Source organism: Grus americana, chromosome 7 (genome assembly GCF_028858705.1).
Source record: "Grus americana isolate bGruAme1 chromosome 7, bGruAme1.mat, whole genome shotgun sequence".
Lineage (NCBI taxonomy): Eukaryota > Metazoa > Chordata > Aves > Gruiformes > Gruidae > Grus > Grus americana.
This window is the reverse complement of record NC_072858.1, coordinates 31,228,598-31,253,786: the sequence shown is the minus strand read 5'-3', so window position 1 is coordinate 31,253,786 and position 25,189 is coordinate 31,228,598. Positions and strand designations below refer to the sequence as shown.

The 25,189-nt window shown below is 40.1% G+C and overlaps 1 protein-coding gene across 1 annotated transcript; it reads right to left on the bottom strand.

Moving 5' to 3' along the window:
• Positions 1-316: 316 nt before the first annotated feature.
• On the bottom strand, positions 317-25,177 carry MMRN2 (multimerin 2). The gene is made up of 7 exons (XM_054831665.1): positions 24,833-25,177; positions 12,245-12,367; positions 10,897-11,003; positions 9,362-9,430; positions 7,933-8,106; positions 4,921-6,831; positions 317-3,921 (listed from the first exon to the last, which is right to left on the bottom strand). Exons 1-7 carry the CDS (start codon positions 25,114-25,116, stop codon positions 3,533-3,535), a joined length of 3,057 nt encoding a protein of 1,018 aa, XP_054687640.1. The 5' UTR covers positions 25,117-25,177; the 3' UTR covers positions 317-3,532.
• Positions 25,178-25,189: the final 12 nt, after the last annotated feature.

Here is a 25,189-nt window from a genome sequence, read left to right as displayed (position 1 = left end):
AATTTCATTAATCCCTTCTGCAGCTTTATCTTTACCTCTCCCCAAAATACCACTTCAGTTTTTCTCTCTGATGTTAATGTAGGAAGTCAAGACCAGCTGTGAATCTGAGTCATCAGAGGAGCACTGCTGTGGGCTGTCCACCTCATGAATCTGGTTCATGAGGGATAACCACCATGGACTTGCTTGATGTGGATAGCTGAAATGGGTTCAGGTGAATCTGATTGCAGAGTTTGGGCATTGATGGATCTACAGAAAGTAAAATTGTTGATACACAACAGATACTTGCATTTTGAGTAAAGTAAGGAGATCATCTTAGTAACAGAAAAAAAAACATTAGAAGGCTTTAATTTTAAAATGTAAAGCACAAAGATGCTGACATTCATAAAGCAGTAAAAGTTTCAGTAACAAAATAGTTATGCGAAGGCATTAAGATGCACAGCTTTTGTAATCTTTTTAATGAAGCTTTTTTTTTTTTAATAAAGTTTGATCTGGAGATCTAGAAACTTTGAGCTATTGGCAACATTTTCTGGCAGGTACAGGATTTTTGAGAAGTACTAAGAGAAGTTGGAAGCTTTTGTTTGTTCGTGGAGTTTTTTTGTTTGTTTTTAAAATATGAGGCTCAAGTTGATGATATTTCTATCTTGGAGTGAGCATATGTGTTTCTGTGCCTGGTGCTTGGCTGAAATTGCCATCAGGCATGCTAGTCTTGGTGGTCTGCTATGAGATAAACTGGAGCAACTTGTCTACTTCTACAGACAACTCTCTTTTCCTAATGCCTGTGGTCAGCTTCAGTTTAGTTTTCATGTTTGAAAACCCCTGTTCTTAATCCACCGAGCCAACCAATAGCTATTTTTTTAAAAATTGTCAGTTAATCATCCGTGTCCTCTTGCCATTTTTGTGGCAAATTTTTCTTTCCTTTAGGTCCTAATCTGGAGTCTGCTGTCTTTTTATTAAAACAGTTTCCTCTAGTCTGTTGCCTAATAATGCAGGTCATGGTGATGTGGCTGTGTTAATCTTACGAAAGAAACAACAAACCAACCCCCCTAAAAAATGCAAACAACAAAAGGCGGGGGGGAGGGGGAGGAAATGTATGCCAGTAGTTAAATAGTTTTCTTGTATTTGAGGGGTGGTTTAGATGGGAGTTTATTAAAAAGCTGATGTATTAATTAAAAAAACATGAATTACCACAACCCAGTAGTTTAATCATCTTTTCTCTTGCTGTCTGAGAAGGAAGCAAATAAAATGTTTTAACCCATTATTTTTCATTCATTTTTTGCTTCCTAGTCTAAAAATGAGAGTATTCCAGTCAAGTATGTCATCTTTGTATATGCAGGTGGCTAACTTAAACACATATTTGAAGAATACAAATATGAAAACATCTTTATATTAACATAGTGTTCACTCTGGAGTCAGTCTCTGAACTTGCCTGGCTTATTCTTCAACAAAAGTAAATTCTGGTAAGCACAAGGATACCAAACTTTTGAAAGTCCTGTCAGGATGAACTGCTACCCTGTCTACAATCTACCATGTCCTTTTCCAAGTAGCTGTATGGTTTTTGTTCCAGTTGAAGCTTTCTGTCAAAGCTTTAAAAACAAGCAAAGTGTTTTCAAATATATATCTCCTGTCTGTATTTAAGAGTGGAACTCAGCTGGTAGCTGCAGAATTGGCATGCAGTGAAGATGGGGTGTTCCTTGAGCTACCCTGACCTGGGCAGCACACTCGGCTTGGCACTGCAGAATGCTGCCACCAAAAAAGCCCATAGTTGGAGGACCACTGGTAAAAACATCTGGGTCACCCCAGTATAGTAGCTTTGAACTGAAAGAACCCAATCTTACAATTTGATGCTTTTCTTCCTTTTTGACATTTCACCTCTTCAAATTTTTCTTCTCTTCCTTACCTCAGATATTTGAGCAATCTGTGGGACAGAAGATGACACCGAGCTTGCAGGCACTTTGCGCTGACTGCCGCAGAGCAGTGCAAGATGTGGCTCCATGCTAGATAAATGGGGAGACTTGGCCAGTTAATCTCGCGTGATGAGAGATCATTTTTAGTTGTTTGCTTTGCTGGATTTTTCAGGGTGGCAAATAACAATCTTCTTGGCAGTCAGTAGCTGAAACTGCTTTGTAGCTTTACTTCAAAAGATATATATTGTCTGCTTGTCAAACTGGTGTCTTAAGTGCAATGTGTGTTGGTACCAATGTGTTTTTTAATAATTTTGTAGTTTCGTGTTGCTTAGAATACAAGTAGATGGGGAGAAAACCCCTTAACAGCAGGATAGATTTCTGTTAGAAAATGTTAACTTAAAAAGGGGTAAAATACATCGTAAGAATTTACCTCTTATCAAAAATATTGGGAATTTCTAAATGCATTTCACTTTGGCAAATTTAATTGTTTTAATATTGTTTTGTAATACATTAGGATAGACAAGGAAAACTACCACAATAATTGAACTTCTTTAAAATTAGAGACTTTGGGATATTTTATTTGACAGAAGAAAAGTTTAGGATGTGACCAGACATGGTCATCTTGAGATTTTTGGAAATTCAAAATAATCTCCACAGTTCAGAAATTCTTCTCTTTGGTTTACTCTAATTACAAATTTATGTTATATTCAACAATGACAGCAGCCCAATGAGCTTGCCTCTTTGCCGTTAATTGTACTTGCTTGCTTGGTTTTAAACAATTTACTAAATACTGAACTCTGGGATGAATTCACAATGTTCTTCAGGGTTAACTTTAGAAATAAACTGCATTTTCACTAATATTTTTTTTATATTGTTAACATTTTCCTAGTGTCTAAATGTAGATGTAATTCATCTTAACAATGTTATATTACTATTAATTTTTTGCAGTGTAGTTGAAATACAACAGAGGCCCAGAACCAAAGAGATCGAGCTGTTTCTAAGATCCTTGCCTACAAATACCAGCATAGGGCACATCTTACTGGGTTTGATCGATCTCTTGTAACGTTCGTGTTGTGCGCAGACTGAAACATTGAATTGGAGTTGCAGAAGTTTCCAAGACAGTCTGTGACTGCCTGTGGTCCACAGAGAACTAAAAGGTAAAATTGCCCTGTCGTCTTGGTTTTAAGCTACTATTCACAAAATATGAGAGTTGATATTTACAATCCTTTCTAAAATCTTTTCCTTGTCAGTGGTAGGGGTATTTGCTATGGAAGGATACTCTTTTTGCCAGGGGAAAGGAGACATTATTTGTGTTATAAGTGAAGAAAGTCCCACAAAACATTTTTTTTCTGATTAGGTGCAATTCTCACAGTGGAAGGATTTGGGAATGTGTGTGCTGATAGATTTGGAGTCCAAACCATTAGCTTATCACTTCAAAGAAATTCCCATTGCTGCTTATAAGCAACTAATCAAAAGCCAAACACTTCCAGAAAAGAAGCATGAAGACAAATCTAGGGTAGTGCTATGTTTAAACACATGCAGTAGGATTGAATACATCACAGATGAAGCAATAGTGAATTGATCCATTGCATCTATGGAAAGATATCAATAAAACAAAATGTCACTATTCAAGTTTTAAATATTAGGAATCCACCCATTGTTGTCCCAGGTGGACTCCGTTTCACTACAGAGCCCTGCAGCAATTCAAAACATACTTTCTCCCCCTTCTCCATTTCTGCCATAGCAAAAGTAGTCATGGTGTTTCCATTTGGTGTTTTCCTTTGACTACTTGAGAGAGTTCTTTTGTACCCCCGGCTAAAGGAGAGTTGTCCTAATGCTGGTCCTGAACTAAACTCCACAGAGATGACAAACAGGTAGACACCTTTATGCGGTGCTTTAAAGTAGCCATGTTCAGGGAAATAGCTGTTTCCGTAATTCAAGTAAGTTTCATTAAACCTTAGAGTTTTTTCTTTATCCTTTCCTTCTGAGAATCCTACATGGAATGCCACCAATGAGTCTGAAAAAGAAAGAGGAACAGGATTTTAGCAGTGAGCACTCTTCTTTCCCCAGGATCATCGGTGTGGGAGACAGAGTGAAGCCCTATCAGGCCTGATTTCTATATGCTCCTTTGCAGAGCTAAGTGCTTGAAATGGGTATATGCCTGGGGTTGGAATGGGTCCCTGGAAATATCTGAACCACTACTCCTGGAGAAGTATAAGGCTAAGACCAACCAGGAAAAACAAAAAAAGCAGCACACTTTTGCTGTCCTAAAAATAAATTAATTTGAAATACATTCTCTGCTTTTTCAGTCTTAACTACAGTTTTGCAGCACAGATGCCTAAAGGGGCTGCTTTTTCCTCCATAACAAGGGCTACAATCATAAAAGCCAATGCTAAAGCTGTGGTGGTTGTAATTACCATGTGCTTATGGCCAAATGTTTACGGGGAAGGGAGCTGGCCAGTCACAGTGAAGTTTAAGCTGAAAACTTGTCTCTGAAGCTTAGCTGTAAAAGAGAGAGTATGCTCTGTGGTCAGTTCTCCCTGTTCCACTTCTGCAAATTATGGCAGTTAATTTAATGTATCTGCCCACATTGGGAAGGATTTGGTGCTTTGAGTGCGCTCCTTCCAGACTCAAATAACAGAGGAAAAAGAAGCAAGACCAGCAAGCCTACCACTCCCCATCAGCTTCAAAAGAGCAAACTGCTACTATGTTAACATGAGCATCTACAAACAAAATTTGTGTTCTAAATATCTAAAGTTGAATTAGTTCAAGGCCACTTTCCCAGCAGCTATAATGGGTGTAGTTTAGTTGGCCTCGAGCAAAGTGCAGCAGTGTATCAACTTGGTTCCCACTCAAACTGCTTATTTTGATGAAGGGGAGGAAGTAAATGTCAGAATTCCTCCAGCACCCCACAAGATATTGGACAAGTCTCACAACTAATATGCTGCGTGTGTAGAACTTATAGCAGGGCCCAGAAAGAATCTACAGCTGCACATGAGCAAGTAAAAGAACCCACCTTTTTCCAAAAGTTCTGTCTGCACTGTATTTCTTCCACTTATCATTTGTGTATTTTCTCTGTGCTTCTCAGACTTTTTCTTGTCTCTTTGCTTGTCTTGACCTTTCTGTTGCCTTCTCACTTTTCTGGTCAGCATTGACTGAATCTTTGTAACATCCAGACTAATATTTGAGGCAACTAATTCTTCATTGCTTCCAAATAGCTTTTTAAAAATCAGCAGATGTTCCTCCAGCTTCCGCTTGATGGTTGCTAAATCTCCTGAGAGAATTTCTACAGAAATGTTGAGTGGCTCAATTACATTTGTTATTGTATGATTGCAGCAGAGATTCATGTCACTTCTGGATTCATGCCTCTTGACTGCCAGGCTCAGGTGTTTGATATCATTCTTCAGAGTCATGATATCGTTATAAGCCGAGCTATCCAAGGAGTCATCTTTGGCAGCCTCATAGTTAGGTTCCATATGTTCTACGATGCTGCGTTGACTGCTAGCTTCATCTAGAGTAGAGGATGTTTGCGTTTCTTCTTTGGGATGCTTAGGAGATGTATGAACATCATGCTTATTCTGTTGGCCTCTCTCCAAGAGATGAAATCTCTTTATAAGAGATTCTAATGTCACATTTTGTTCTTGGAGCTTATCTGAGATATGTCTGAGAGATTCTTGCAGCTGAGATACTGATGATATGAGGATACTAGGATCTTCTTCAAACAAGACTTCCATAAATTCTTCTCCCAGTAAAGCCTCCAGTGCTGCTTCATGCCGCATGGCATCTTCCAAAAGAGAACCAAAAGAACTGTTGAGATACTTGATGTGTCGATGAATTTCTTCATCTTTCTTCTTCAAGAAGCCTATGTCTTCTGAAAAAGCCATAACTTGTGACTGAAGTTGTCTGTTTTCTTCTTGACGGAGATTAAGGGATTGATGGATAGATGGAAAAGCTGAGGAGAGCTCTTCAATTTCATTCCTCAAGATATCTCTGAAAACTGACTCTAAGTGCTTCATATCCTTTAAGTTTGATTGAGTGCCTTCAAGGGAATAAGTGATATTCTTTAAATCTTCCTCCAGTACATCAGTGTCAGAAGATATTCTCTGGCAATTACATTCCTCCATGTACCTCAACAGATCTGAATAGTTTTCCCGAAGATTTGAGAGAGTGTAGTTGAGCTCCGATATCTGCCTTTCCAATGCTGCTTTGTTTTCTTCCATAATAAGTGATTTCTCCATTAAAGTTACTGTAAGGTCTTCTGGCCTGTACTTTGACATATTCTTTTTTAACTCCTTAAACCACTTCTCTAAAACTGCAATATTCTGAAAGGCGACATCTGACTCCATGTAAAGTTCTTTAAGCTGCTTTGCATGCCCTGCCAGAATGTCATTTATTTGTCTGATGGTTAACTGGATATTTTCATCTTTGGGACCATGATGTGAGGAGAGTTCTGTTAAATTTTTTTTCAAAGTCTCAAATTTATTTTCAAGATTCCTTTGCTCTTGTTTCATGTTTGCAGTGCTGCTGTTCAAAGCTAAGAAATGGGACTGCTGTATCTTATGAAACTTCTTGAGCTTTGTGTCGGTATCTGCTTTGATCATGGTGAGATTATGGTGAATACTAGCCTGCTGCATTTTCAGTTGGGTCTCTATATCTCTCTTCACCTGATCAACTTTCACTATGTTTTCTTGGACTTTTGATTCAAACTTAGTTCCCAGATCCTGGAATTCCTTCTTGGGCACAGTGCTTTCTTGGAATCTTTCTATGCTTTTCTTGTTGGCTTCCACATCATGGGACAGGTTTCTTACCATGTTCGAGAGGTTCTGTAAGCTTCTGTTGAAGCTTGCCCACATTGGGTTAAAATGTTTCCTTAGAAAATTCTCCACATGGGGAAACAAAACTTGCTGCAGAAGCCTTTCCTGGAGATCTGTTAACACAGTTTTTAAAAATTAATTTCATTAGATTTAAATTCTGCTTTTGGAACACATCTTAATCTGGCCAGGGTAAAACTCAAGTATGTATTTTTCTACAGTGAATGCCATCTTACTCCTCAAAAATCTGACCACATGATAAATTTTGACAATTGCAAAAATAGCCTAATTTTACATCAAGGTTACTGTGAAGCACATTGTGTCTTTGAGTCTGCAGACAATAACTTAGATACGTGTATTGACTGCTCTGTTTAAATCATAAAAATACTGCAGTTTGAAACCCCTGGACAAGCAGTTTTGTAAGTGGCCGTAACTGCCCATTTTCACAACAGTTCTTGGCTGGTGGGCTCCTGCTTATTTGACTATCTCGTAATGTTGCTCTTTTTCTGATGCTTTCTACAATGCACCTTCTACTTCACAAAGTCATACAACATCTTAACAGCTGAATATTCCAGGCCAGGACTTGAAAAATCTGTGAAGTATCTGTTCCAAGTGTGAATTATACTAAGGCTTGATTTCTAACTTTAATGTTCAAACTTGAGTGCCTTGACATTCCCTGAGCACAATAGTCTGTATCATTAGAAAATGTTTGGCTCACATTAGTAGGTGGAATTTGGTAGCTCTTTTTTTTCCCCACTCCTATATACAGCAGAATAATGTTCCAGAGAAGGGTTGGAAGTTACAATTTTTTAAAATACTGATATTCCACGCATTGGAGTATATAGGATGAGTATGAAAAAAAAGAACAAAAAACAAACCTGTACTCTGCATCCCCAGAGAAGAGAAGAAGCCATAGAAGTAGAATAGTAAGCTAACAAAGTTTAAGTATGAGCAACCTCTTTATTCTGTGGTTAAGGCATATTCTGAAATTCCAGAAAAGTACAAAGGAATCTGCCTTTCATCTCATTTCCCATTTCAAGTTATTCTTGAATGTGGTTCATTCATTTGTATTGGAATTGCATCCATTTTTGCTCTCCTTAGAAACAACCAGCAGACCAAGGAATATCAGGGTATTTTTGTTTTCAGTTTTTCTTTCTGATCTGCGTGGTTTTGCAGGGCCTATTGGCAGGCTGATAATTGTGCTTCAGACCTCTCACCTGAATTGCTCTGGTTCACTTCTAACACCATGCTTGTACCGTTGTTTTCAAATATTCTCTGTAAGTCACCTAGGTTGCTGACTGCTTGATGAATATCACTTTGAAGATCATCCAGTAATGCCTCATGATTTTGAATGACTTCCAACATTTCTCTTGAATCCACAGATGTTGACACTAATCACAAGATTAAAAAAACAAAGTAATGCAATGGAGTGCAGCAACCAGGCGACAGGTATTCCTACAAGACCTCTGACAACACCTGTGTACTTTGTGCTCTGAAAATTTTTCACTGACATTTGGGAGGGTTGTTGACTTACAGCACCTAAACTCACGGTTTCTTTTTGCAAAGATTTTTTTCAGCAGTGAGGAAAACCTGATATATTTAAAAAATAACAGAAGAACTTCCTCCGTGCTAGCCATGATGGCAGTAAAATGCTCTTCATTTAAAATCTCTCCACGCCATAAAAATGTTCTGGAACAATAACTCCTTTCAGGCCAGTTAACTGAAAGGATAGCAAGCTTTAACAACCCAGAACAAAAGGGCAGGATGAAAGAGCATTTGAGGCATTTCACTAAGGAATCAGAAGCGTACGGTGTAGCTGACTCTCACTGAGGGGCCCAGTAACTGATGGGATTCTAAATAAATACCTGCTAATTTGAGCTGTCGATTTCAAAACGTACACTGAGAGTTGCAGAAACTGGTATACCCCAGCTGTGCCATCCTGGGGGCCTCTTATCCTCTAGGGTTACCTTTGACGTTTCAATCTATATGTTTTACGAACCTAAGTCCTGTAAAGCAACTGCTTATTCATTCAGTGCTGAGAGCATAATGTAATGAAGACTCTCTTTCAGGGCTGCAATAGTACCCTAAGCCAATTGCTAGAAGGTACTTAATAGCACTGCAAGCCACGCTGTTTCCCAGAGGGTAAGGAAAGGTCCTTCTTGGTTACTTAGATTGGTAGGATATAGTGCCTGAGATAGACATCTATGGTACCTCATAATAATAATAATAATCTCAAAGCTACTGGGTAGCTGCCCTAAAATAGCATTTTGAATAGATTGCTTTTCTGGTAAGGATTCCAAGCATGGTGTACTTTCCTGTGAATCCGCTTAGCAGAGCAAGGGGTTCAACATCCATGCCGTTGAAAGGTTTAACGCTCTCTACCAGCTGGCATTCTCACTAGGTATCGCTGAAGAGCAGCCAGCATACAACTTTGAAACTTTTGGACACTTTGTCTAGAGCATTCATGTAGTGTTATAGCAAATGCCAATAAACGTAGTTGTATAAAAGCTTTCCCAAAGAATGCTTTCACTAACGATATTGTCCATAGCTCATCATGTTAAAACTGCAGCTAAAAAATGTATCTTTTCTTCTGATCTGTGACTGAGAGATAAAAGAATGGCAAGCAAAATAACTTCAAGCACGTACTGTGGTTTGAGAACTCCTCTTCTTCCTGTCCTTCAGTTTGATTTCCTGGCACCAGAATAAAATTGGGATCTGCAATTGAGATGTAATACATCTGTGAAAATATTTTAGATGCAGAAACTACTACAGTTTAGCAAGGCACCGCAGGGCAATTTCATGTGTAGTATAACTGGTGAGACAGGCTTCTGCATTGCAGGTTTCATAGGGAAAGAACATCATCTCTGGAGAATTTACTTTGCTTACGGTACTGCACTAGCACACAACATTGCATACATGATAATCCTATGCACTAGGGGCGTTTTTTTTTAATTCATGCTGAGTTATTGCTCCTAAAAAATGAGTCTATTGCAAATGTGTGCTTTTTTTTCCCCGAGGGAGTCCTATCAAAAGATTTGCAAATTCCTCTTTCTTGTTCCACAGTTCCCTGAACTTTCTGATGGCACCAACTACAGTGAGTGATGCTGTACAAATGAGATAAAGATGGAGCAGCTGGTTTTGGTCAATGAGTGTAACAAAGGACAGACTAAACTAGAAGCACTGTATTTGATATTGGTAATATCCTTCCAACATTATAAATGAAGGTCAGGCTGGAGCATCACCTTAGAAATCCGTGAAGAAAAGCTAAACCTGCAGAGATAAAAGCAGGAACTGCCATTTTATCCATGGAGTCTGTTTGGGTAGGTGAGTTACAAAAAGATTGTGTGAACATTTTCACTTAAGCGTTTGATGGTTTTGTTATGGTTGCCTTAATTACTGGGGGGAATTACCTTTTATCCATTTAAATTCTCCTACTTTTGGAGGGGAAAAAAAAAAGGATTTTTTGCTAAATCCTACCAATCCATGAAGCACTCCAGTTTTTAAACCACACTGTCCCTCCTCTCTTTTACTTAGCAGCTGCAGGCATCATTTTGCAGCAGCGCAAAGAGTTATAGTAGTTTATTGTATGCAAAGGCTATTGCTAGAGCTTCCATGGAAGTAACAGCCTGGGCTCTGTTCCTGTGTGGTAGGGGCTGCACCCCCCTCTAGGAGCCAGAATCTGCAGCTGGGGTAAGCAGAGAGGAGGCAGCAATGCAGGCTGCAGCGGGAATGCTGCCTACCTTGTTTCAAATTGGGTGTGTTGTGATTTCCCTAGGCAGGTGACTTCAAACTCTAAACTGACCCTAGGGGCATTTCACATACTAGTGTTGCTTTCTGATGTCACCAGTGTCTACCTGGAATTAGGCATTCCTAGATGGACTTGTGCATCTGACAGGCCTCCCTACCGGCAAATTAATACCTTTCTCCATGTGTAAAGATTACAAAGGTGCTACTGATAGAAGAATAAGTAGCTAATGCTATTAGCCACTAATTGCAGCTAATTACAACTACTCCTTCTTTCAAGGTATCAGTGATTTGGGGCATAGCAGACCAAAGAAAATAAGGCAACAATTCTCAAAAAAAAAAAAAAAAAAAAAAAAAAAAAAAGGCAAACTTATTTCTTGCCGCAGTGACTGGCATTTAGCCAGTAATTGTCCTGCTTGTTCTCTAACTTTCCTTACCGCGCTGTTCACAGTCCTTGCCAATAAATCCAGGGCAGCATTTCCACTGCAAAGACTTCAAAACCTTCTGCTTCACTTGATAGACTGGCTTCAGAGCTGTCCTGTACCTGGGGAGTAAGGGGCTGGGCATTAGATTGCAAGTTATTGTCAGCTGGCATCACTTGGGGTAAACTAACTGACTCTAGCAGCAGCCTGGTGCCAAGTGTGTCCTAAATGACTAATGCAGAAAGCTAAGAAATTTGTCATAAACTGCGTCACTGCTGCTTCGTAAACATTTAGGCAGTCCACAGCAATTTTTTTCCCTATAGAAGATTGCTTTTCAGGAGTACCTTCTACAGCAGGAGGTGTGTGCGTGTTCTTACATGCAGAAAGAATATAACTACTCTTCAGTGGGCAGGGCTTCAATGGTCTGCTTCATGCTTTATTGTTCTTCCATAGAGATTTTTTTCCAGACATGTTGGCACTGATCTGACACAAGTCGGAGAAAAGTCACAGATGGCAAATTTATGTAACTATCAGAAATGCAACTGTAATATTTATTGTAATAGAGTCCTTTGCGATCAAGTTTGGACTGAGCTTGAACTTCTGTAATATTCTGATGAGTTGTAAAGAAAGCTTTTAAACAAATATTCTGAAATGTCACCGATACCAAGGAAGATACAAATTTGTTTAAAACTCCACTAGAAATAGTCACAAAACTTTTTTTTTGGCTCAGAGAAAGAGAAATTAATTATATTAACAAATAACAAAAGCATTTTTTGCGATTAAGTAACTACATAGACGTGAAAACATGCGGGTGAGTAGTAAATATTTCACTTGAAAAGTGTGTTGTGAGTCAATGTCTCCCAACTTTAAAAACATATCACTCCTGGTACCTTAAGGTACCCAATTGGCTTTCACCAGTACTCTTTGGGCAGCCAGTCCTGCTGAAGGAAGCGTAAGCGCTTGGGCAATTGCACATCTCTAAGTCCTGCCATGTAAGTGGTTTCACTGATGGCCATGGACAGAGATTTTTTTTTTAAGTTATGTGTGTGTGTTATGACCTGAACATCATGGAAAGGGTATGGTCTCTGTTTTTTTCTGAATAAACAAGTGGGAAGATTTGAAATACCGCTTAATCACCTCGTAGTCCTGTACTTGATGGCTTGGAAAGGCAGTTGTTCTCCCAGGTTACTTAAATGCCTGGTCACCTTAGGTACATACATCAGACCCTCCACCACTTTGGTATTAAACTGAGTTGATGCTTTAATTCTTTTTAAAAATGTGTCATTAAATACATTTGAAAATATCATTTAGATACTTCAAAGAAAATTCTGTTTTCTTCAGTGGTTTTGTTTAGGATACTTACATGATCTTCTGGCAGTCTGGTGCTCCATTTAGACAGGGCTGTTGGGAGTTGACAATGTACTTCTCCTTCATGCAGGCTTCTATGTATGTTACCAGCCGGGACTGCATGAAGGAACACCAGTTCCTAGTGGAAGAAAGACATGGGAAAGGGATTTGAAGTAGGTCTTTTTCAGTCTCTGCTTGTAACAATGCCAAGGAAGAGTAAAAAGCAGAAGGGACTGGTTTTTTTGTTGGTTTGTTGTTTTTTTTCCCCCTCAGGTGGATGATAAGGAAAGTGGAAAATGTTTGCTAGCTTCTCCCTCCACTCCCAGTTCATTTGTTTTCATTTGGGCTGTTTATCTGAGTTTGTTACAAAAAGGTTGATTGTCTGAACTTTGATGCATTAGTTCCATTTCCAGTCCTTTCATTTAGCAGGAGAAATTTCCAACTCACGATAACCTGCAGGTTAATGTCACTTTAAATGTCAAATTGCCTTTCTCGGCATGTTGCCATTTCAGATGCCTAATGACTGACTCATCAGGTTGAGGCAGACTGCTTCTGAAAACTTAATCCGAAATAAACTCTGTTAATTATCAGTATCTTCCTAAGTATTACTTCTTCAAGATAATACGGTAACTGATTGAATTTTATTAATTAGACTAGCTTTGAAATAATTTCTCCCATCTCTTGCAGGAAAATAATATCGGAAAAATGAGGGGTTTTTTCTTGGATTTTAGTTTTATGCTTCTAGCAAAGACAAGTGAGTTTTACTTAGTCTGGTAAATTTTTCAAGTCAGAATTACACAGGCGTCTATTAATCCCAGAGTGTAGGTGAGCCTCTTCCTTTTCAAGAATTTAACGTCAAGACATGGAAGTGTTAGTTGAAGTTTGATGGTTAAAATCCAAGATCAGAAATGACAGGAAGTGAGAAGTAATAAATATAATGGAAAATGAAAAAATATTATTAGCATCTGATTAATTAGTAATTGCAATTATTGTTTATAAACTATGCATGTATTCAATGCATTATTTCAGATAGTGTGTTTGCAGAAGTTCACCAGTTAAACACAAAGGGATCCTACCACTCTCTATGGATAGTGATGAGTAGAAAAGGGATGTCACAGCTTTGTTTGTACAAAGAAGCTATATGGAGACAAGGGCTCCCTGTGCTCTCACTGTTTAACTCTGGCTACAAAACCTTCAGAGGATGTCAGTGAACCAGCAATCGCATTTTACAGATAACTTGTCCCAAAGATGGTTTGGCTACATGTCCTGCCTATTGTAGGAGAGCACCTACGACAGTTGTTTCTAAAACTGCATGCGCGCAGGGCATTTAGGAATCTGCAACATACCACTTAACAACATACTGATGTTAAAACGTGCTAGTCCTCTTTCTTAGGGAAAAGGTGAGGCTGAGTAGTGGGGAGAGAGGCATTAAAAATATATATACCACCCTTACTGTGATAGCTAATTCACCTTAACTTTCCAGAGTGTCTCTCTGTAGACAGGTCCAAGCAGGCTGCCAGGTTAACCCAGCTAACCTGACTGGTTCCTGTCCTGGGAAGTGTAAGTGGGGATTGGATTTAGTTCCCCCTTCCAAATGAAGATGCAGTTTTTGAGGGATAAGGGGCTCAGAGCGGCACACAAACTCTGGCAGGTCAGCCTCCATGGTTTAGGCTCTAAAGTGGTGACCTTCCACAGCCCATGCCACCGGGGCATCAGGCAGGCTGCAAAGGGCTCCATCTTTCCCCAGGGACCCATGAAATCCAGCTCTTCCCTTTGCAGCAGAACCTGCAGCTCCTCCAAACATCCCTTGATGCTCGCTGGGTTGGGGCTATTGACTATTCTGAACCAAAACGCTGAACTCCACAGTTTAAATCACAGTCTTGCTTTCCAGAAGGGGAGATTGGCATGAAATCAGTTGCAAAAAGGGTTTGAGGCCTTCATCGCTCCCTCATGATAAAGCACCTGCAGAGGAAACAGCTCTCTAATTGTCGTGAAATTAGCTGTCCTGGTTGAAGACCACTTGCATCTCAAAAACTGAGCCACCTTGTTATGTTAGATGTCCATGTGACAGGTGTATTACTGATGGCAAGACCTGGTCATTATGGTATTACTTTTTTTAACATTGTTCTTCCTGATACAGCCACTGGCAATTCACTGTTGGAAAGTTTGAATGCCCAATATTGAATCTGATGAGTGAGCATGTGCTATTCACATGATTTGGGATTTTCCCCTCTGTCTGGCATCTCTAGGGATCTTCTGTTCTACCTCCTAGTATGAGGTAGTACAGCTGTTACTATGAGAGTTAGAGCTTGCTGGTGTCAATATATGCAGTGTATCTGCTTAAATGAAACCTGGAAGAAAATTAGAAATCATATTATATGCCATTATGCGTGCTATTGAATTCCTTTCCTTTAAGAAATCAACAGTAGTTTCTCAGAACAAAAGTTATATCAGACCTTATGTAGTACTGATTGTGTCAGACGGGGTTTTTGGAGAGATCGGGGGGTTCTTGTATTTCATGAGTTTGTCAGAGCTTGTGTTATGGAGCAGAGCATTGTGTGTGGGAGAGCTGTATCTGATAAAAAATAGCTGAACTTTAGGTAGTATATTTTTAAATGAGAACACAGGAACCAAATCTCTGATAATCAGCATATATGGAAAAAGTTTGCCCCTCTGAGTGAGTTGCAGAAACAATGGGGAACTGAGTCCCGCACAAAAGCAGAAGCTGTGGCCACAGCGGCTGGGCAGCCAGGAGAAGGGGAGGAAGCTGCAGGGAAGCTGGAAACCTCAGGAGGAAAGGGCAGACAGCCTGGGCTAGCTGGGAACACTTTGCCAGGCTTGCTGGGACGTAGACGGCCTTTTTTGCTCCCGTGTCTCTTACGGAAAATGTGATGGTGATTTCAGCAAACACCTATGCAAGCAAAACTCTTCATCTCTTAGAAGCAGGGACAGGAATCTGGCAAAGCTGGCGGCGCTGGGAAAGCTGAACAGGAAAGCAGGCTGCTGCAGCCTTTGTGGTGATTTTAAGCCAAAACAGCTGTTTTGGCAAGCTGTAGTTTTAAGGCCTTTGCAAGTGACTGAGTGAATTTTTGTGCCTATTATCAATGGGAGCCTTGTTTCCTAAGGGACTGAACCAGAAGACAAGTCCTCTAGTTTTTATTAAATCATTACTCTTCAAGAGTCAAGCGCTCTGCTTGTGTCACCAGGCGGTTCAGTTAAAGCCAGCAGACCAACACACATGCTCTGGTGTGTGCGTGTGTCCCCCAGGCTTTTAAGACTGCATCGCTTTTCAGTGGTCGGTGTAAGCTGAATAACTCTGAAACAGAGACCCGATCTGTGCTTGTATCTAGGCTGTACTCTCTTATATGCCCAGCAAGCCATAGCTGGGAGTGGCTTTTCCCGATCAACTCCTCTCTGCTTTTTTTTCTGGGGAAATAAAGTGACCCAGTGCTGCTGGAGCTCGCTGGCATCTTTGCTAGGTGCAGTATCTTGGGTCTGCCTGCGGGTTGCCTGCCAGATCCAGGCAGGAGTCTGCATTCAGTGTAGGAACCTCCTTTTAAAAATAGGATTCTTTTGGCTTTCGTGTTTTGTTCTTTCCAAATAAGAACAATCCACACCCCGTGAGTCATCGTCTGGGCTGATTTGTTTTTCCCACCATACACAGCCCCCAAGCAAGTCCTTTGAGACACGTAAGCCATACAAATCTAAACCAAATGTTTACGTGCATGAACACGTGTGTGCACAAGAATGTGGCATCGTATGACTGTGAGTACTTTTGCTATATTGCACATGTAAATGCGCACACACATTTAATAGAAAATACAAGGATTCCCTTTCAAAACCTGTAAATGTGCTGGAGGTACATGGTGGGCTTACTTGCAGCTTCCCACTTGTAGAAAGGGGGGTTATGTTGTATCAGAAATTGAATCAATGGTTGATCCCAACTTGATGCTTACTTTGGACAGTTACTAGCATTATGCAGAGTGAATAGCATGGGAAAAAAGGGAATTTGACAGATTCTCAATAAAAACTTCTTTTAATAGTGGTCACATTTCTTTGTGTCTCTTTCTTCAGTGTCTGCTCACTAGTTTTCTCTCACTTAATCAGAAAAGCTTATTTATGGAGGCGAAGGGCTACATCATATCATGCTTTGGTTTTAATCAGGAAAAAATTTACTGGTTTTGAGTTCTGTTAAGCTTACCAAAATTTATTCTTTCATCAAATAAGTAAGGCAGGCCTATTCTTCCTAACAGTAATGAGCTGCAATATAGATACATGTGCCCAAAGGTGAAATTTTTATTGCAGTATTTTTTTGCACATCTTGTCAAATGCTTCCTTTAAGGAACCTTTGCTTTCTGTTACTAAAAATAGTCCTTAACTGTATTAACCTTGAGGGAAAATATGTCATTCTTTAATATTAAAGTGAAACGATGTAAAGACTAAAGAAAGGCGTGATCTAAAGTTCAGCGAGGTGAGCAGGAGTTCTTGTGCTGACACCAGTGGGGTCTGAATGAGGCTGTGAAGTTTCAAAGAGCTGCTCTTTCACAAATAGCACTTTCTTTATTCAACTGGTTTCTGGAACACAGCAGCTTTGTGTTCTGCTTTTGCTGTTTTCCCCTCTTTGTAATTATGTTGCTTCATTCACTGAATATATAACCAACTTAACACCCTCTGCTTTTATTCTCTTTAATACAGTTTCCTTTTGATTCAAGCTTCTGCTGCCAAGGAGAGAGAGAGGAGTAGAAAGAAATTGCTCATGTGAGGAGAGCAGAAGAGCTTACTTTCCAGTCTGGTGAATGGTAAAATTTATCATAATACTGCAAGTTAGAGCAACATTGAGGGAATCTTAGCAAATTCAGGGCTACAGATGTTTCATTTGTTCAGTTGTTTTTCCTGTTTTACATTCCAAGCAAATTAATCCTGTTTTTTAAACGAGGAAAAAAGTATCTGGATAATTTTCTTTGCTACACTAGGTATTTGTGGTTTGTTTTTTGTTTTCCCTAGGCTGTATTCCAATGTCCTTACTGAATATCTGTCCACTTTTGCCTTATTTTGAGACAAGTGTATTTTTCTGTCTGAGGTTAAATACCTTTGATGACAAAGCATTCTGTATTTAAATAAGATTCAGCAAATTTAGGTTAGCTCAAGCTCCTTTTATTTGAACCTTTAGGGTCTTTAAAATAAAAGCTGATCTTAAATATTATGTTGGATAATATTTCTGCTTTTACTGAAACAGCAAAACACAGGCAGTTCTATCTCTGATTCTAGGATTTGGCTGGGCCATCTTATATCATAGCAAACAAAACCCAGAGAACCAGGAGATAAAGCGAGATGGCTGGTCTGCAGTAGTTATCACTCTGCTCAGATGAATATGCAGTAGTCTCTTTTTTTCATATACTGCTACACCGACAGTTGCAGCACGGTAGTGAGTGTGTGCAATGCCCCCCAGCTCAGGTAGGTACTTACATACTGTATTTTTCTTAATTGCATGTTCTCGTGATTGGCACTCTAATGCATAATTTTAGACACTTCCTAGGTCAGTGGAGTTTTTGCCTGAACAATAGCCTCAGGACTTCAGGCTGTTGTTTTTCCCTAAGTTTTGTTATTCCTTGGGCTGTACTAGTATAACTCAGTTGTCCTTCACATAGTTTCCTCAGGTTTCTATTCTCAAGGAAACAAGTTTCTATAATTACTTTGAAAACTCCTGTCCAGTCATTCCTGTACCTACCACTGACAGAGCGCAAAACTTTTCAGGTCCGTAACGCTTTCCTTTTCTGTACAGTACAAAAGGCACCAGATAAGCAAATATTGCTGCTGAAATGTGCTATAAGACGGCAGTAGAGGACTATGTTCTTCTCATTTAAACAAGCGATTTTCCGTTGACTTGTACAGATTGACTCCTGATTTATACTAGTTGAAGTAGAAAAAAATGAGGCTTTAGCTGCGGAATAATCTATGTTCTGTTTTTCCCTCAGCACAAAATTCTCATTGACAAGAAAAAGCAGCCTCAATAAAACAGAGGTAAAATACCATATTTTAATTAATCTAAACTAGGACTATGCACATCAGTTTTAAGACAGATGTATCTTTTTATTCCTTATGGAATGCAGATGATGTTCAGCTGTTGAAAAGAGTGCTGGCTCTCCAAGGGAACATGGTGTGCCACTGGATTTTTAATTAGCAGACAGCGAGTGATCGCTGGTGGTCTGTCAGTGAATCCTCCAGCTCTTCCCGAGCAGCCAGCAGCCCTGTATTACAATCAGACAGCAGAAACTGATATTTCTCAGTCTTTCCCTCAGGATGGGTAGAGCTCCCTCTCAGGCAGGGTCTTCCTGTGGCTCATCCCACGAACCACCCTGATTTTCCTCTGGGATTTAAGGTAGACTGATTGATGTCTGGTTTACTTTAGCGAGCTGGACTGCAAAGAGTGGCAGTGGTAGTTTCAAACATGTGGATTTCCACACGGTGCTGGAAGTCTTCCAGAGCCCTGAGTAATGCTGGTTGAATGCCACTTTTATTCCAACAGTAGTGCCAGTTAGTCTGTTATCAGTTGGGACTTGTCCTGCAGAATGTCCTAAAAACTTAGTGCAGTGAAGGTTTTCTGAGCAAATCCGGTCCTGAATGTGGAGCCTCACTGGGAGCAGGAGCTCAACAGAAGGCAGATTTGGCTGGGAGCTGGTTTTGAGCCAAATCCAACTGTCATACAAGATACTTCAGAGAAACAAATGCAAGAGGTTTTTCCTCTTCACAAAGCTTCCACAGCCATTACCTCACTTTTATTTTCCTCCCCACAATGGAAGCTCTACAGCCTGTTCAGAGGGCAGCTTACACTTGGATTTCATCTTTTGATTCCTGCAGACTAGAGTTCACCCCTAGTGTAGCATGCTTACTCCTTTGTCAGATCTTGTCTTGAAGCAGGGATCGCAGCCAGTGGCCACCTACTAGCACAGCTGCGCTGATGCCAGCGAGTCAAAGATGCGTGGGAAGACAAGCTTCCCAGACGGCATGCACTCATGGTGCAGACAATGTACACCAAGGTTTGCCCTGATTGTCTTTTGGGCACGAGTGTAATTTTGTCCAGGGTTGGCCACTGATCGCTCATTCAAGAGGTACTGACCCTCACAAGTAGGAAGATGTTGGATCCACGTGGTAATAGTGCTGATGAGGGTTCTGTGGCTATGCTGAAAGAAGAGATCCCTTACTATCTGCTGAAAGAATTAATTGCTGCAGCTTGCACTAATGAGCTGTGAAATAAAACAATCCTTTGGGCACAGAAGGTTCCATAACTCCTGTATCGCATGCAAAGAAGCTGTGTCATTTGCATCAAACAAGCTAATGGACCTAATTCCACCTGCAGCTGTGCAGCTCAACAAGAGCCAAATATCGGAGAATTTCCTAAAGTCCTGAAAGGAGCTAAGTGCCTAACTTTTATAGGAAATTATTGCTTCTGTTAATGAACTTGGCACTGCGAAAGCTATTGTTGAGCACTCAATGGCCATTCCACTAGTTTGCAGGATGTAAGAGGCTGAAGATGACATTTAGCTGCATTTCATCCAAACCTGTTTTATTTTAAGCACATGTTCTGTGCCCCTTTGTTGGGGCATAAGTATCTCATAAGCTTCCTAAGAAAGTCCCTGTCTAGTTTTGAAGAAATACATGAGTGTGAAACTGGTCTTAATTAAATCAATGGATGGTTTCCTGTAAAAGCAGACAAAAAAAATAAGCTATTAAGATTAAGCATTGTTCTGACTTTCCCTAGAATAAGACTGATTTGGGTTTTCTCTGCTTGTCTACACTTTGGAGGATAGTTGTTCTGTATTTTGACACCCTGGGTAATCACAAAAAGGCCCACTGCTTTGTGGCTGTCTCAGTGCTGAATTAGAGGAAGAGGTGTGTGTTCCAGTGAGATAACAACACACCTGGTTAACATCAGGAAGCCTTCCTCTAATCAAGGGTGACTTCACAGAATCATGTGTGCAAACCTTGAAATATGTTAATGCAGTTAAGGATTTACTTATGCTGAAGATTTCTGCCTTTCCTATTTATAGTTCAGGTGGTGGGGGTTGGGGATTTTTTTTGTTTTGTTTTTTCATTTTTTTGCAGACACATTGTAACTGTAAGAAAAATCCCACTAGATGACAGGCTGAGTGTGTGTTTGTGGATTAAAGAGAAAGAAGGAAAACTAAACTACCTACCCAACTGGAGGGCAGATCCAAAACAGGGGCTACTTGGCAACAATTACACTTTTGGAAAGACAGAGAAATTCTGTGAGACTGTCACAGACAGGGAAACCAGCTTTAGTTGCTCTGCTCCTTCCCATGGGCTGAGCCATCCATTTGGGGACCACCTCTGTCAGTGTGGTTACTGAGGGGGAAAGTTAAAAATAACCTCTGCTTTTTCCTAAGATTATTTTTAGCCTGGAATGCTTAGGGGATCTGGTTTACAGTGTTACTTGACAGGCAGGTCAGGCCAACTCAGGGTACAGGCAGCTTTGGCTTTGCTGTCGGAGCTAACGTGTGGTGGGATTGCACCTTTTAGATGCTTCATTTATCTTTTTTTTTTTTTTTAATGAAATATGAACACTAAGTGCATGAAATCTTGAGGTATCAGCCTGACTGTTCTTGGTGTTGTGGGCACATGGATTAGATTAAAGCCAGCTGTCTGCAATTCTGTTCAGTGCTGAGCAAAGATAGGAACCTTGCTTGGGCTACAGTGCTCCACTAATGGTGCTTCAGTGTGTTACCTGATTTGAGAAATAATCTGTTTGTAGGGAGAGAAAACAAGCCCTTCTGAGTGTAATTACTGCAGAGGTCTTTTCATGGATCTGTGATCAACAGAGGTAAGTTCATGGCAAGGGTATAGAGAAGACAGTGCGTTCTTCCCAGGGCCAGGGAATCTTTCCTTTCAAAGGCTGGGTCACCACGCTCCTGGCCCCCATACAGCCACGTGGGGAAGGACATCTGTGTCCAGTTCTGTCTGCTGGGGTCTGAATTGTACAGACTAAGGGAGGGCACGCAGCTGTATACTTATGTGGCCCTCTCCTTCAGCTCCCCTGGGCTCAGCTCAGCACCATGCCTTGCTCAGGCATGTGTCATTGCCAAGTATTTGATGGAAGTGGCTCTAAAGAAAGAAAAAATCTCCCAGGTGTCTTGTCAGTTTAGGACAAGTTTTCACAAGCTGTCAGGTGTGTCATCCACATAGCAATCGTCAGGATAAAAACAGTGGTCTATTATCTCATTGACTTATTTATTACTCCTTTCAATATGGCTTGATCAGACAGCAGTTGAATTGGTTACACCTAGTGGTAAGTATTAGAGTACATGACAAACTAATGCAAAGCTAATGCAAGCTCTTATTTGATATTTACTGGGTCACTTTTAGATCTTCCATGTATCTGGTCATGCCCTGGGCAGTTTTTCAAGCCTCGTTTTAGCTACTTGTATCCACATACCAGAAAGCCACCAGTAATGACAGAGCATTCCTATGAAAATCTGTATTAGGCATCTGTTTTATATGGGAAATGAAGAGTGAAAATATATTTATTAACTATTTTGGGTATTATGCATTGAGTATTTATGAAATCCAGAACCTGTTTTTACTGTTCTTACTCTTCATCTCACATTGCTAAAGCAAATGCTAATAAAGTCTAGCAATTTCACAGTACAGATTTCTTCATATACTTGTGCTTTCATTTCCTTATTTCATTCTGCTGAAGGTTTGGGTACACATGGGTCCATTTACCTCAGCCATAGAATAAAATACCTAGAGTCAAATGAATCAGCTCATGTAAGGCACAGCTGCTGGGGAGAAAAGAAAAAAAAGAAAAAGGTGATTTCCTTTGGAAAATTGGCCTTTTTTTGGTGGTTTTGGTTTTGTAAGTAACATGTACAAATACTTGTCCACTTTGAACATGCAGAGCTGCTTCTGTTCACTCAGATACAAGCAAGAGCTGAGATACTGAATTGTTACCTAGTTATTTCTCTAAAGAAGAGTTGAAACAAGATGATTATTATCCACACGTTTCTCTTTTAAAAACATCACCTAAAGGCCCATGACTTCTTACTGATTTTCTTATTTTGAAACTCTTATTGGAATAATCTTGTTGTTAGAAGAGGAATTCATTAGTAAAGTAACATATCCAAGCACTTGACTAGGATCTAATGAGTCATTTCACCTTTACATGTTGAAACAGAAACCAGAGGATTCTGACTAATTACCTTGGACATATTAGTTATGATGGTCTCAAGTATTCAAATAACTGCAATAAGAAAAATAATACTATAAATTTGTAAAAAACCTAAGAATATTTTGTAACAACCACTATTCCTAATACATAGGGAAAAATAGCAAGAGGATGGAAAGAAACCACATAATTTTTGTTAGAAAATGATGAAAGTCAAAACTTTGTCTGAGAGACAAAGTTACCATAGACTCTGTTTGTTTCCTAGTTCTGAAAATCAAGTATTTTCTTATTTCAAAAGCAAACTAGAAATGGGAGATAGTTTTGGTAGAAAATTAATCTCCACCACCCCAGGCTTCTTCATGGCATGTCTTTATCTCCCTATATCTTTTAATTCTTGATTAACTCCTGATGCTTTTCTTCTTGCTCCTCCCTTTACAGATATAAGCCCAGTTCCTCAATGTTTTTTTCCAGGGCATGTGTCACACGTGTAGGGAGGAAGTACCAGATTCATGACAACTTGTTGTCTGTGCATAGCAGGGTACTCGAGCTGTAAGCACCTGGCATGCGCTTGAGGACTTCAGGCTCTGAAGGTACATTCCTTCAACCATTTGCAATGACTTTTAAAATTTGGAGTGCAGGTACAAGGGGAGCCGTGCTGTCCATTCTTATTCATACTGTCTCCCCTTGGCATAATTCCTCGCAAAGTCTCAAATTTCCTTCATAAGTTGTATCAGCTTTCTGTCCGTGTGTGCACTATAAATGTGATAGCTCTAACAAAAGAACAAATACCTTAAAGTTACTACCAGGCTAGATTTTGATTCCCTGTAGTCATCAGCATAGCTTTATAATTGGGAAGAATGTTATGATTTGACTCATTATGCAACTATCTCCATAAAAGGAGGAAGTATTTCTCTTCTTGGGAGGAAGTTAGGATGAGTAATAGCTGGTGCTGAGCTGAATTACACAAGCTGGTGCTGAACAAAGTTATACAGCAAAGAAAGAAATCCCTATTGGGACAGTATATTACAGCATCTTGCTGACCTATACATGCACCTTTCTACACTGTTGAATTTTCATAGTACTTACAGTTTTCAGAATGCTTTCGGCATTTTAATGAGCAATCAAATGATTACCACCTTGCAGTATGACATGAAAGCCCAGAGTACCACTTAGGCTTTGTTTTCCTTCCTCTGATGCTGTCTGAAATGCATTAACCAGGAGTTGGTGAATTAACAGTGCATGTCATTATCGAACACTACCCATCAGAAAACTGGAAGTCAACACTTACAGGCCTTAGAAAATGACTTAAGGTTAATGGTAGGAGGTAGAGATTTGTGGGAAGATGTGGTATGAAGGACAATAGGGTTTTAATACACACACCGTGCTACATACAGAAGGGACAGCTTAATTTTACATGTAGATGAGATTAGAAACAAGATGGCATACTTTAGTTTGCATGAAAGGGAAGCATGGCATGAGCAAGGTTTTATAGTCTCTTTCCATCTCCCTTTCTTCTTTTCCTCAAGACTATTTAAAGGGAAAAATACCAGGGCATCCTAAAGCACTGAGCTGTGAACAGCACTCACTGTGCTGCTGTTTCAGCTCTTCCAAACAGGGCTCTGCAGTAGCCATCCATCAGGGCTTTAAAAGATTCATTCCCTGTCCTGCTTGGTTTTCATCTATTTTAAGCATTTAGAGACCTACTTACGTGCCCTGTAAAACTTACAAAAATCACAGTGTTTGGAAATCTTTCTAGTGAAGTACATGCCTTTTCCAATCAGGGTGGCTACTCTTCTGCTATAGGTTACCATGAGAAGCATTTCGCTGTCATGAAAATCTTTTGGGGGATTGAATTTCTAGTCATTTTCATGCTTATTTATTATTCCTTTGTTATATTTACTCCTCACTATTTTTATTTTGCTAACATCCTGTCATTCTCTTTCCCTCTCCATTCCCAAGGCCCAAGTCTGCAGCCTGGCACATTCCAATGGTGGGCAAAGGTTGCCACGGTCAGCAAAAGGAATCTGCATTGGTTTGTGATGAGAAAAAGTCAATTAATTTCATCTAGTTCTGCTTTGCCAGAAATAGCGTTTTGTTTTATGGTGCTACAGCAGAACTGGAAGGCTGCACATCTGCCAGGTATCTCCTAACCCCGTTCTGCCGTCTCAGACTAGGACAAAGAACCGATCCCATCTGTGGTTTCATCCTCCGCAAGCAATTCAGCTTTTTGTTTCTGTAGTGAAAACATTTAACACACACACACACACACACACACACATTTGCATATAGATTGATCCCTAAAGTCTAATATACTTTAATGAGAAACTTCTAATGAAAATGGTCCTTTATCAACAGGATATAAAGGTATCGGACAGGATTGCCCTGTTGTTACGTGTAAGACAGATACATTGGGGTACTTACCCATTTCGGGACTCTGGGCTTGCAGCTTCAAAATCCTCTCTCTCCCCCTGATGCGAGGAGATCACACGTGAAGGGTAATCTTGAGTATCCTCCCTGAGCCCTTCTGCCTCCCAGTAACCTTCTTCCTCGTGTGACAGAGGAGTCCTCTGGGGATATGCAGCGGTCTCATAAATTTGTGGCTTTGAGCTGTGCACTGACCCATCATGATGCCCGTGATGGTCTGAGTGTCTGACCAGCTCTGCCAATCCTATTGTATTACAGATGAGCAAAAGCTTCACTAGCATCGTGGGTTTTTTCCCACCCAGTTACACCTGTCTCTTGTTCTCTTCTCTGAAGCTTAGCCTGGATTAGTTCAGG